At 40.9% G+C, this 12208-nt stretch overlaps 1 protein-coding gene across 2 annotated transcripts in view; it reads left to right on the forward strand.

Moving 5' to 3' along the window:
- DOCK1 (dedicator of cytokinesis 1) overlaps positions 1–12208 on the forward strand; it is a 267373-nt gene that overhangs the window by 64095 nt on the left and 191070 nt on the right. For both annotated transcript variants that reach the window (XM_030453110.1, XM_030453111.1), the window contains exons 24-25: positions 6524–6594; positions 7963–8069. In XM_030453110.1, coding sequence (XP_030308970.1) covers positions 6524–6594; positions 7963–8069 — 178 coding nt within the window. The remainder of the gene's footprint in view (positions 1–6523; positions 6595–7962; positions 8070–12208) is intronic.

The following is a 12208-nucleotide window of genomic DNA, read 5'->3' on the forward strand; positions in this document are numbered from 1 at the left end:
AATGGGTGATGGGTGGCTAAATGTGTGGTGGGGTTGGTTTGTTGTTTTTGGAGTGAGATTCAATATGGATTCTATGAATCTTGCCTGACAAAGTTCTTGGGAGTCCTGGGCAGGTGTCAGGAACAGAGTAAAGTGATGTGATGTTGCAGGTTTCATTCAGCATCTTCATTAGTGACCTGGAGTAGATAATTAAATACCATCCTAGAGGTGAGGAACATCAGAAATACCTCACAAAACTGAGGGGGCTAAAAAGAGCTGCAAGGTAGGCAAATGTAGGCAGAGCATCTCAGGAAATAAATCCCTGTATGGTTTTCTCCTTCAAGCTGGCAGCTGTTGCTTGGGAAAGGCACCTTTGGAGTGGTAACTGCATCCTCTCCATGGTCAGCAGTTCCTGGGAAATTCTCCATTAAATCCCAAGAAACAGGTGCCAGTTTAAAAGAAGGATTTCTGAAGGTTTCTGTCCCAGGGGGTGATGGAGCCAGACAGTGTCAGCAGGTCCAGAAGGAGGTCAGGCAGACTGAGCCCCCAGGTCCATGGGTGTTCTGAAAGGATGGGTGGAGAAGAAGCCAAGGTGATGGAGGAGCCAGAAAAAAACAATAAAACTGGGATTGACCAAGTTGTGGACTGGAGAAACCATCAGTGGGACACAGTCTGTTTGTTCCTTGTGCTGTTGGATGCTCTGCTGAAGTGTTGGGAAAAAAAAATAATGAAGAATGCAAAAAATAATAAAGATAAAAAATATAAAGCATGTAAAGATAAAAAACATAAGGAATAATAAATAATGAAGAAGCAAATAAGTTGCTGTGGGTCAGTGTATAAACTGAGTCAGGTCAAATAAATTCATTGCTTCATCAGATGAGAGCTCGTAAGAACATTCTGTGTTTGGCAAGGATTTTCTGCTGCGTTTTGACACTGAGCATCCTGCTGGAGATGGAGGACTTTAGAAAATAAAATGACATTTTTTAATGCAACATTTTTGCTTTAATGTTGTACAAACAGATGAACTGAAATCCTAGGCAAAACCTGTAGTGTACTACTCAGAATTTTAAAACCCATTGCAAACGTTTTAGAGTCTTATGACAACCTTAAGTTAGTATTGCTCTTACCCTAAATGGCTGCTGTAAATAAGCTTTTTTTACCAGTTTTTGACATTCCCTCTTGGTATAAACCCAAGAATGGGATAAAAGTTAATTTTCTGTTGTTGCAGGATCTCTTTGCTGTACTTTCTACTGCTTTGTTTTCATTTCCCAGTGACCATTTTTTCTTCTCTCAGCAATTTCTGTTCTGTATTACTGAAGAGCTTGCTCAATATTCCTGACTGGGTAATAAACAGGACTAAATGAGTAAAACCTCCCATTGTTTATGTTGTCCAAAATGATATCAGAAGTTATTTTCAACTTTTTAGCAAGGCTGCAGAGTGATAGAAGGATGCTGCAGTGCCATGTAGTGCCATATTTTTTTTGTCCCCTTTTAGTGGGACTGTTTCAATCCAGCAGGGTGTTAGTTCAAGTGTGGCAAAATGAATTTTTTATGCTGAGGGAGTGTAATTTATCTTATTCCACAAGCCTTCAGATGTACTACCAGCTAACAGGAGTGACAAAGAAATGGAGATGCTGAGGAGCAGAAGGCGTGGGGTGCAGACTGACTTTCTGCCTTGGAGACAGAACCTGTTGCAGACACAGCTCCAAAGGGCATCATTTTCTCTGCTGTGTTTTTATTGCTTCTTAAACATCTTCCTGAGCTTTTTCCCTGTTCTGTGTAGGTGTGAGGTTGGGTTGGCAGGGGGTGAGACAGCTCCAGAGCAAGGTGACTTGGGGCACTGGTGACCAGTGATGCTGGTGCTCACCAGTGAACCGTCTCCCACAGCATCCTCCTGAAGAAGCTGTCAGCCCACAGCTTGGACAGGAGCACGTATGCCCTGCAGTGGACCCTTCAGCAATGTTCAGAGGGACCACAGTTAGAAATAACACCTCCACTGGACTGGGTCTTGCTTGTTCTGGCCTCCTGACCATGTCTGAAGGTGTTTACATACAGCCCATTACTCAATGTCTTAAATAGGTAATAAAAAAAAACCCCAAACCTGTGTTATTTAGCTGCTAGTTCTGAAGCAGCTGAGGAAATAGCAATTAGCTCTTAAGTCACAGGGAGCTCATCAATGAATTTATTTTAAAGGTTACAAAGGATGACTGCTCTAGATGGAGAGGTGGCTGGGATGATTTAAGGAGCAAGTTGCAATTACTCTGCAGAATGATAAAACCCAGGAACTCTTTTTCTGCCTTCTGTGGCTGTGCAGAGAAGTGTGACCATCATTTATTGCTTAATTTATTCTGTTTAAGACAAAGCTTTGACTTTTTCCTGGACCTTATTATTTTCACTTAGTGAGCTTTATTTCTTGGCACACTTACCTGCCTTTTTAATAGTGGGGAAGAGTATCCTTGAAGCACTCCCCTCATGATGGAGCAGTTCAGGATGCAGAGACAGAGCCTCAGAGAATTCTGCTTTTCATCTCTATGTACTTGGGGCATCATACTTTTTACTCAGAGATACAACAGAGATTCATGAGGGGGAAATGAACTCAAATTCCTGTAAGGGCACAGCTCTGGGGATGGTGGGGAGAGGAAGAAGTGAGGGATGAGGCATAATATCCATCCAAAGGTCTTTTGTATCAGCTCAGAGGCTGACTTGCACTTGATGACATCCTGCTGGTCCTTGGTTCCCTTGTGAATCACATCCCAGGAAAAAAACCAGAAAAAACCCAAAAACCCCCCACCAGAACCCAACAATTCCAGCAATGTCCTGAGTGTACATGGAAGTTGAACTCAGTAAGAGGAAAAATATTTCTATTATTCATCTGATGTGTGCTGTCTTCCTTCTGCTTTCTCTCCTTTTTATTCTTTGCTGGTTTCTTTGTGAGCTTTGTACTACTTAAAATGAATGATTTGGTAACTTGATAAGGGTAGCAATAATTTGTCACTGGTTTTCCACAAGGAGAGGAGCCCCTTTGGGCAGTAACATTTTTATTGCAGCCCAGCTTGAAGCTTTATAATTATTGACTAAGTGTGTGGGACTGATATTTCTGGCTTTGTGCATAGATCTAATGTGATCACATGGCAATTATTGCAAGAACCTGTTTGATGCAAGATAAAAAGATTTCAGGTTCTTCATTACTGTCTTTTCTCTAGCACTGTTTTGAATTTCAGGTGTCATAAGCATCAGCATATAAGAATGAAATTAAGCTTTTGATTTAGTTTGGAATTTGAACCTTGTGTCCAGTGCTGGTGAAGAGTGGAAAGTAATTTGTTTTCTCAGTGGAAAAAAAAACCCAAATCAAAGCAGTTGTTTGGTTTTTTTCCTGATGTTCTAGAAGGTGGTAACAGGTTTTTTTTTTATCTGCTGAATGCATTTATTCTTCGTTTATATTGAAGAATATAAATGAATATTTATATTTATTCTTCTGTCCTGGGAATAACCAGCTTTGCAGTTCTGATAGTGCTAACAAAAGATTTACTCTCAGCTGCTGCTTCTAACAGAATAAAATGGAGTTATTTTAATAAACCTTTGGATTACCCATCCAGACTCAATCATGGGGCTGCAGTGTTTCATCAGTGCCTGTCATATAATGGAGTCAACTCAGATGGGAAATTTTGGAAGTAAACTTCCACAGTTCTCTTAATATTTAAAGATTCTGGACTTTAATTGTCCATAAATCAGAGCCTAAATGGCTGCTCATGATTGTAACTGCAGGCTTCCAGTGGGTGTTGTAACCAGTTTTACCTGATGGTATTTCATTGCAGCCATTAAAGTGTTAATTTTCATGATTGTGCCAGCACAGTGTGAAATTTTAATTCCTGATCTAAAATGCAAGCTCCCTTTTAGGATGTGTTACTAAACATTTATTGTTTTGTGCATCTGAATGATAAGCAAATAAAAACACAGCGATGGCTGCGGTGTAGAACTGGTCATTAGAGTCCTCATCCATCACAACACAGAAACGTGCACATCATGGGAATATTTGCATAATTATTACACTTAGGAGCTTGATTGCTGAGCATGGAAGTAGTCCTGGAAGCACACGTGGGAATGGTTGATGATGGAGCTTGACAGTCTGAAACGGGATATCAATAAAGCTGGAACGCTCGGAAACTTGTGTCTTAACCTGCTGAGGTGTTTTTGGGGTTTTTTGCTCTTTTGGAGAAAAAAAAAGTGGTGAGCAAGGGTGGGCAGAGTTCCCACGTTTTTCTTTCTTTCTCTCCTGAGTTTGTTCTGTTGAAGCAGAGGCTTTTAGTGGTTTTTAATCCCAAACGCTTTCCTCTCCCCTCACTTTTCCGCTGTTCCTGTGAATGCTTCACCAGGTGGAAAAACATCCCAGCTATTTTTAAATAACAAACACCAGCAGTTTCAGTGCTGTGGAAATACACCTTTCCATGGGAAATTTGGGGTATTTACTCAGTTCTAGTTGGGAGACTAAATTTGAGAAGAGAACTGAACATCTGCTGTCAGTTTCCCCTTCCCCATTTGGTTCTCTGGTGTTATTTCTGCATGATGAATTCTCAGTGAGTTCTCACCTTGAGGAGGATGATTTGAAGATGAGTGTGGTGTTTGCTAAAGTTTTAATCCTGAATTATTTTTTCACTAACAGTTTGTTCAGCTGCTACAACCTGGTGTTCTCCAGGTGACATTTCCAGGGCCAGTTTTGCAGCCACTTGTGTATCTGCAAGGCTGAGCTTATAGAACTTCTGAAGCTTTATAACCCAGGGGAAAGAATTGCCTAAATTTGTGCTTTTTAGGATCTGGTTTTGGCCGTGGATGTCTGCTTTCTTAAAAAGATCTACCAAAATAACTTTAATCTGCATTTTTATTGAGAAATATGTAAATCAACAACTGCTTCATACATTATTCAAGAAAAGGCATATTTGGTATCGCTGATACCTCTGCTAATCTCATCTAAAGATATGCAAATGATTTAATTAAAATAATTATACTGTATAATATACTTGAACTTTGCTCTAAAATAGTACATATTAATCACTAATGGTACTTGTATTTTCAGCTGGAAAGACAAAGTCTTTGACTGATAGTGGGTTCTAAACTTGTTCCCCCTCCCTATTTTTTTTTTCTTAGCAACTTGGGCTGAGTTTTCCTATGTTGAGTATAATCAAACAGTTGACCTCATCCATCCCAGAAGAGTGGGATTTGATGTAAAATTACAAGTGTTGTGGCAGACAAGTGTAGGTGTCTGAAAATAGACAAGTAGTTTTTTTATTTACCTAGGAGGCAATAATTCCTGCAGTCTGGTTTCCTGGGGCTCTCCCTACTGCTAACTGCTGCCAAACAGATTTTTTTTTGATCTCTTGAATGCCTCTGACCGTGGAATTGTGTCATATAATCACCTGTCATGTCATGGACTTCAGACTAGAAAAAGAATTGATTAAAAAAAGGAAAAGCTTAAGGGCTCCCCTTGTTTCTAAATCAGAAGGGGGGGAGCTGTGGTGCTCTTGATGGAACCTGCAAATCATAGAATCACAGAATTGGCTGGGTTGGAAGGGACCTCAGAGATCATCAAGTCCAACCCTTGATCCACTCCTGCTGCAGTTCCCAGCCCATGGCACTCAGTGCCACATCCAGGCTCTTTGGAAATATCTCCAGACACGGAGAATCCACTACTTCCCTGGGCAGCCCATTCCAATGTCTGATCACCCTCTCCAGAAAGAAATTCTTTCTCATCTCCAACCTAAACCTCCCCTGGCACAACTTGAGACCCTGCCCTCTTGTCTTGCTGAGAGTTGCCTGGGAAAAGAGCCCAACCCCCCCCTGGCTCCAACCTCCTTTCAGGGAGTTGGAGAGAGTGATGAGGTCTCCCCTGAGCCTCCTCTTCTCCAGCCTCAACACCCCCAGCTCCCTCAGCCTCTCCTCACAGGATCTGTGCTCGAGTCCCTTCACCAGCCCAGTTGCCTCCTTTGGACCTGCTCCAGCACCTCAATCTCCTTCCTGAGCTGAGGGGCCCAGAACTGGACACAGGACTCAAGCTGTGGCCTCCCCAGGGCTGAGCACAGGGGCAGAATCCCTTCCCTGGACCTGCTGGCCACGCTGTTCCTGAGCCAGCCCAGGATGCCATTGGCCTTCTTGGCCACCTGGGCACACTGCTGGCTCCTGTTCAGCTTCCTGGCAATCCAGACTCCCAGGTCCCTTTCTGCCTGGCTGCTCTCCAGCCACTCTGTCCCCAGCCTGTAACATGCTGAACATTAAACCCCCAAATAGGATCATTCCTCCTTTTGAGGCAAAAATAATCTGTAATCCAACCATAGGGTGTTATGGATGAAGCACAAAAGTAAGCAGAATAGTTGTGGCTTGTGTTTGAATTGCTGTGGTTTATTTCTAGTCTGGGGCTCAGACTGATGCAAGAATTGGAGGAACCTCACTAAAAGCCAGAGTGAAGCCACAAAGAGTTAGGGTTCTTTATTTTTTGCTTTCCTCAGCAAAGGAAGTTTAATTTTGTTCATTTGTTATTTTTATTTCTTTTTAGGGGGCAGCACTTAAATATTTGCCAACTATTGTCAATGATGTGAAGTTAGTGTTTGATCCAAAAGAGCTCAGGTGAGTGCAGTTTGTAATGGCACCTTTGTCTTGGTCTTTATTTTACACACACAAATATATATAAAATTATACACACAGAAGCAATGAAATAGGTTTCATCACTTTGGGTTTATTACCTTTTGGTTTTCCTTGCATGTATTTTTAGGACTACACCAATACGTTGTTCTTAACGTGTGACATCAAGGTTGGATGAAAGGTTTGATAGGCTTTGCCCTCTTGTTGAGGACAGTCATGTAATGAGAAGAATTATTTATTATTCAGGCAGCTGACATCAACGTTTCTGAGCTGTGTACTTGATGCTTCTCTTTACTGTGAACAGTAACTCAGTGAACAGTGCTGGATCAACATTTCAGTAGCAAGAAAAAACCTAAATATTAGTATTTCAGGAAAACTTTTAACTTCCAGGAAAAACGAGTTTATCTTTCACAACACTACTGTTAAGCATTTAAGTTGGAAAAAAGCACCCTTTATATCTAACTTGATAGCACAAACTCATCTTTATATTGGTTTTTTTTTTTTTTTTTATTTCTGTGTTTTGCATCTCAAAATGAAGATGAAGGAGAAATAAAATAGGGAGGTATAATCTTAGTCTAACATGTCAGTGGCCTGAGGAACCTGGCATTTAGCTTCTGCCTGGCTGGACTGTGAACATTTTTACATGTACTCTGATGCTTCTGATGGGCCAAACTCCTTGTGCATTTTCTGGATTAATCATAATTTTGATATGTGATAGCAACAGTACTGGGAAGATAAACCAAATGGAAAATAATAGGATGTGGTCTGGTTTACCCCCCACACAACAGCTTTTCTATTTCTTTAAATGTTTGAGATTGAATAATACTTGAAAGTGAATGCTTCATAGGGAAAACAAAAAAAACCCTAAAACTTTAAATTCCATGAAACAATTGAAAATTCTTTTCAAAATCTGCATTCTATGGGAGCTCAGCTGATGAGCAGAATGGTACCTTTATCATCCTGAAATGTGTTTCTGGGTTTGTTTGGGTTTTTTCATGGTGGAAGCTTGTAACATGAATTACCACTTTATTTTTATATGATGACACATAATTCCATTAATAGTATGTGAGGATTGAAGTCAAGAGACAAAAGCCCAGGCAGCTCAAATTTGAAATGAAAAACCTGAAATGCAACATGGGAAAAGAGTGTAAAAGCAAGATAAAAGGGAGAGTGCAAAAGAGAAGACACCCAAAAAACGTATTAAAGAGAGTTTGTATTTCTTTGGAATTCTGATTTCTTTACTGCCTGAAAAATGAGTTTGTCCAAAAGCATGTGCTTATTTTTCGAGGCTATTGGATTTTTTTTTAATGGATTTTTGGAGAGGGCTGAATATATTTTTACTTCTCTCTGTAGCAAACTCTTCACTGAATTCATCCTGAACGTTCCTGTCAGTCGGCTGACGATCCAGAAGCTCTACTGCCTGATTGAGATTGTCCACAGTGACCTCTTCACCCAGCACGGTGAGCAGCACCTTGGTGACCAGGTCATGATCACAGTTTTAGGGGCTCCAGACCTCTGGAAGTGCAAGGTTTGTCCTTGCAGCCCAACCTGCGGGAGGTTGCACCAGGTTAATGTGGTTCCATTAGAAGGGTGAGAGGATTCCAGGTGATGGAATGGTGGTGAGCCTTATTGCAGGTTGAGAGCAGTAAGGAGTGAAAGCAAAAGCTATTTAAATTAAATTCTTAAATTTAATTTTAAATTAAAAGCAATTTAAAAGTGGCTTTTAAATTAGAAGGATCGAGCTAAGTGTTCAGTGTTACTGGAGTGTGTTGTAACTTTGGCTGTGATATATTTTATCAAAAGCTTTGAATTCAGGTTTGGTGCTCAGGGAGGCTCTATGGAAACAAGGGGAATTTTTGGCATCTTTTCTGTCTGAAGCATCATTCTTTCCCTTTAAGCTGTCTCCTAGCTGAAGTAAAACAACATATAGACCTTTTAGAGTGTGCTATTCATCCCTCCTGTCTTATTTTCTTCTTCTACATTAGTGGGATGTTGAAAGCTAAGTTGAAGCACTTGTTTTACAGATTTTTTTGGTTTTTTTTCCTCTGAGGTGAAACATTTTCTTCTTTTTCTAGATGACTGCAGGTAAACTAACCTAAACTAAGTGTTTATGTGCCATCAGAAGAAGTTAATGAGGGAGCAAATAGACAATGGTTCACTGATAAGGAAATTTGAAAGGCTGCTTCTGTCAGATCAAAACTGCTGGGACCAGGTGATAAAACTTTTCTGGTTCCAGCTTAAAGAAAATTCTTAGTGGATTGGCTTTGCATGGGCAGGTCCAGCTCAGGTAATGCCTACCCACAACTATTCAACCTCTGCTGCATCCAGTAATGTCCATTTCCTTCCAGTTAGCAAACAAGTATTGAGCCAGCTCAGGCTCTGCTGTAATCTGTTGTGTCCTTCAATTCCTAACCTTGTGGCTTTGTGCCTGGTGCAGCTCATGGCACTGGTAGAAGGTGGGATAGTGCACGGGTGTGCTGGCAAAACCTCTGAAATGAAGCACTGTTGCTCTTCCCACTTGAAGTTTTCTTCCTGCTTTTGCACAAGTAACAATTGATGCTCACAGAATGAGCTTTTATGTTTTGATGGCCCTTTTTATTTAGACTGCATGTGCAGTGATTCTCCAAGCTTATGATTTCTAACGAGTACCTGTGAATGCATTTGCTCTACAGAATTCACCTTATGTGCAAGTTTAAACTTGGGGTAAAATCCCAAACCAAACCCAAGTGTAATGAGAATTCAGATTGGAGGATTGGGAGATCCTGGAGACTCTGAACCTTTTAAGACAGGGCTGGAGCTTTGCCCTGGGGCAGCCTCCAGTGCAGTAAAAGTCCCACTTGAGCAATGAGGTGTAGCACAGGTTGTAAATGTACTTCTGGCAGTTTTAGATGGTCATGGAGTAAGAATCAATCTGCAAACCAGAGTCTACAATGTACTGCACCAGCATGTCCAGACGCACTTCAGCTTCACCTTTTCTTTTGCCATCTTCTTTCAAAATGATTCAGCCCTTATGAGCTGTATCAAATGATTTTAATCTGAATTTTTGCAAGAATAAAAAGGAGGAGTGCAGGTGGAGTTGCTGGTTGTTGGGGCTTGAGTAAAATGATGCTGGTGTCTCTGAGCCCATTTTAATGCTTTCTTTTTCAGACACATAAATCAGTTTTACTCCTTTCCTTTCCTCAGGCTCAGGTAGCTTTCTGTGTAGTAATTTTTCCTTCTCCTGGCTGCTTTTAGGTTGCCAGCTCTTTGAGGTAGAAGTCAGTAATATGAAGTGTTTTACTTGACTGTCTTTGATAGGAGGAAATGGAGATAACTCAGATAAAGGAAGAAATGAGGACTATTAAAAGCACTGCTAAGGAAGGATATGCTCATCTTTGACTTCCCTTATTCACCCAATTTTTGTCTTCAGAGGTGGAAGGAGAAATTGTGTGTGGCTGGTTTGTTTTTTCAGCCTAACAAACTCAGCTCTTTGGGTTGCAGCCAGGGGTAGAGCCCAACATTACTGAGCTCCTGAGAAGCTGCAATGGATCTGTGTTAATTGCAGAGTCATTAATCTGATCTCAGTCCAGTTTTATTGACAGAACAGTGCTGCAGAGGTTGTGTCTGGAGAACCAGCTGTGCTGGAAAGCTTTCCTACACACTGAAATTCACTGGGAAATAAATGAAGCCCCGAGCCACAGCCTTTGTTAAATTTAGGTATTTTTTTCCCTTGCTTTGTGGGTTTGAGTTCTTACTGCTAAAATGCAGCTTGATAGCTTCTCCTCCTCCTCAAGTCAATAATTTTTAACTGATAGGCAATGCTTTCATGTAAGTATCCAACTAATCCTGTGTCATACTGCAGAAATGAGATTGTCTTTTCTAAAAGCAAGACATGCAGTACAGGATTGGGGAATTGATTGAAACCTGTAAAATGCCCAGAAAGCCAAACAGCACTTCATCAGGGTATTCCTGTTGGAGAAAATGCTCTAATTCTCTGCTTTGAGAAGTCAGTAAAGAATTATTTGTGTTTCCAAAGGCATTAAAATCCCCAAAACATGAATTTGTGAAGCTTTGAAGACTTTTGAGGTGAGAGGGGTGAGTGTGGGAATAATTTGAGTCTTTGTCCTTGAAGAGTGATGTTGGGTGATGGATGCTTCAGTGGCCTTCAAGAAGCCTAAAGAGACCTTGAATGAAGACTACACTCTGGTGCTGGGGGTTTCTATGCCTTTAAGAAAGAGTGTAAAAGAGTTTTAAACTTCACTTCATTTCTGGTTTTATTGTGTGCCATTTGCATGTTTCCTTCTGAACTTTAAGGTAACTTTTCTTCTTTGCAGAGCTTGTCCAACCCCACATCTCTTCTTCTTTTCATGTCTCTCTCCTTTCCCCAAAATGCCCACTTCAGACCCTGAAATGAGGGAAGCATTTCCTTTGAGTAGCATCTGTAACAGGTCTGTGTTGAAGCCTTCTGTGGAGTATGTCCAGTCAGAAATCTCAATTAATGAACTAGCATGGAACAGGTTCATTATAACCTGCACATTTCCAGGTCTAAAAGTGACAGTACATATGGTTGGTTAGGTAGATCAAGTGGCTTGTCCTTCCAGACTTCAGAATTTGGGGTTTCTGTAAATTGAGATTTATCTGCTTTGTTTCATCCCATGGAGCTGTTTGTGTTCTCCCTTGCTTGGTTTTCCAGATGACTTCCAGCTAATTGCCAAGTGAGCTGTGAAGCTGCTGTGCTCTTCAGGAGTTAGGAAGTGGAGTTAACTCTCCAGTAGGAAATTCTTAGCTTAATAAATAGTAGTAGACAGCACAGAGCATTGCTAAGAGTTCTTGTAGTTTAATTATGACTCAAATGACAATCTTTGGCCCCGTGCTGTGCAGGGGAAGTGAGGTTACTAAGCACAGGATTTATTTCTTCAGATGCATTAAATAAATGAAGCATAAAATAAAGAAATGCATTTGTCAGTGTCCCTCCCAATGCAATGTTTCTCAATTGACAAAAATGTATTGGGTGTATTTAGCTTCAGCATAGTTCCTGTGTCAGTGTCTCATTTGAAGTCTTTGCTTGGTTGCTCCTAAGTTGATAATGCCTCCTGAGCATCCTTTTTATAGAGATTAATATTTTATTCTCACTGCACATTCCTATGGCATTAATCATTGCAGGTTGGGCTTGTGCAGCAGAGAACAGATGTCAAATTATTGTTGCCTGTAATCACTGTGCAGCGTCCTTATGAGCCATCTTCAGAGCTGGCTTTGGAGCAGGAGGCTATGGGTTTATCAAGGTTGCCCATTAATCAGGGCTGGGAGGTGTTGGTAATGATGGGCAGGCTGCTGAAGGTTCACCTTCCCTCTTCTGTGCTTCAGAGAAATCAAAATGCAGTGGTTTTCAACAGAGGTTATAGCAAAAGATGCCCTTAAGATGCTCTTAACTCCTTACAGAGCAAAATGCCACAGATTTGTTAAAAGTATATACATGGAAATATGCTTACTTGGGGTTTTATTAGTGTTTTATGGGCTTGTTTGTTTTGTTGGGTTTTTAATCTTTACTTTTTTTTTGAATCCAGATCTTTTCATCAAACACCCAGTACCCCTTGCTGCTTTGTTTTATCCTCCCACGTTC

The sequence above is a fragment of the Calypte anna genome, chromosome 6 (assembly GCF_003957555.1).
Source record: "Calypte anna isolate BGI_N300 chromosome 6, bCalAnn1_v1.p, whole genome shotgun sequence".
NCBI lineage: Eukaryota > Metazoa > Chordata > Aves > Apodiformes > Trochilidae > Calypte > Calypte anna.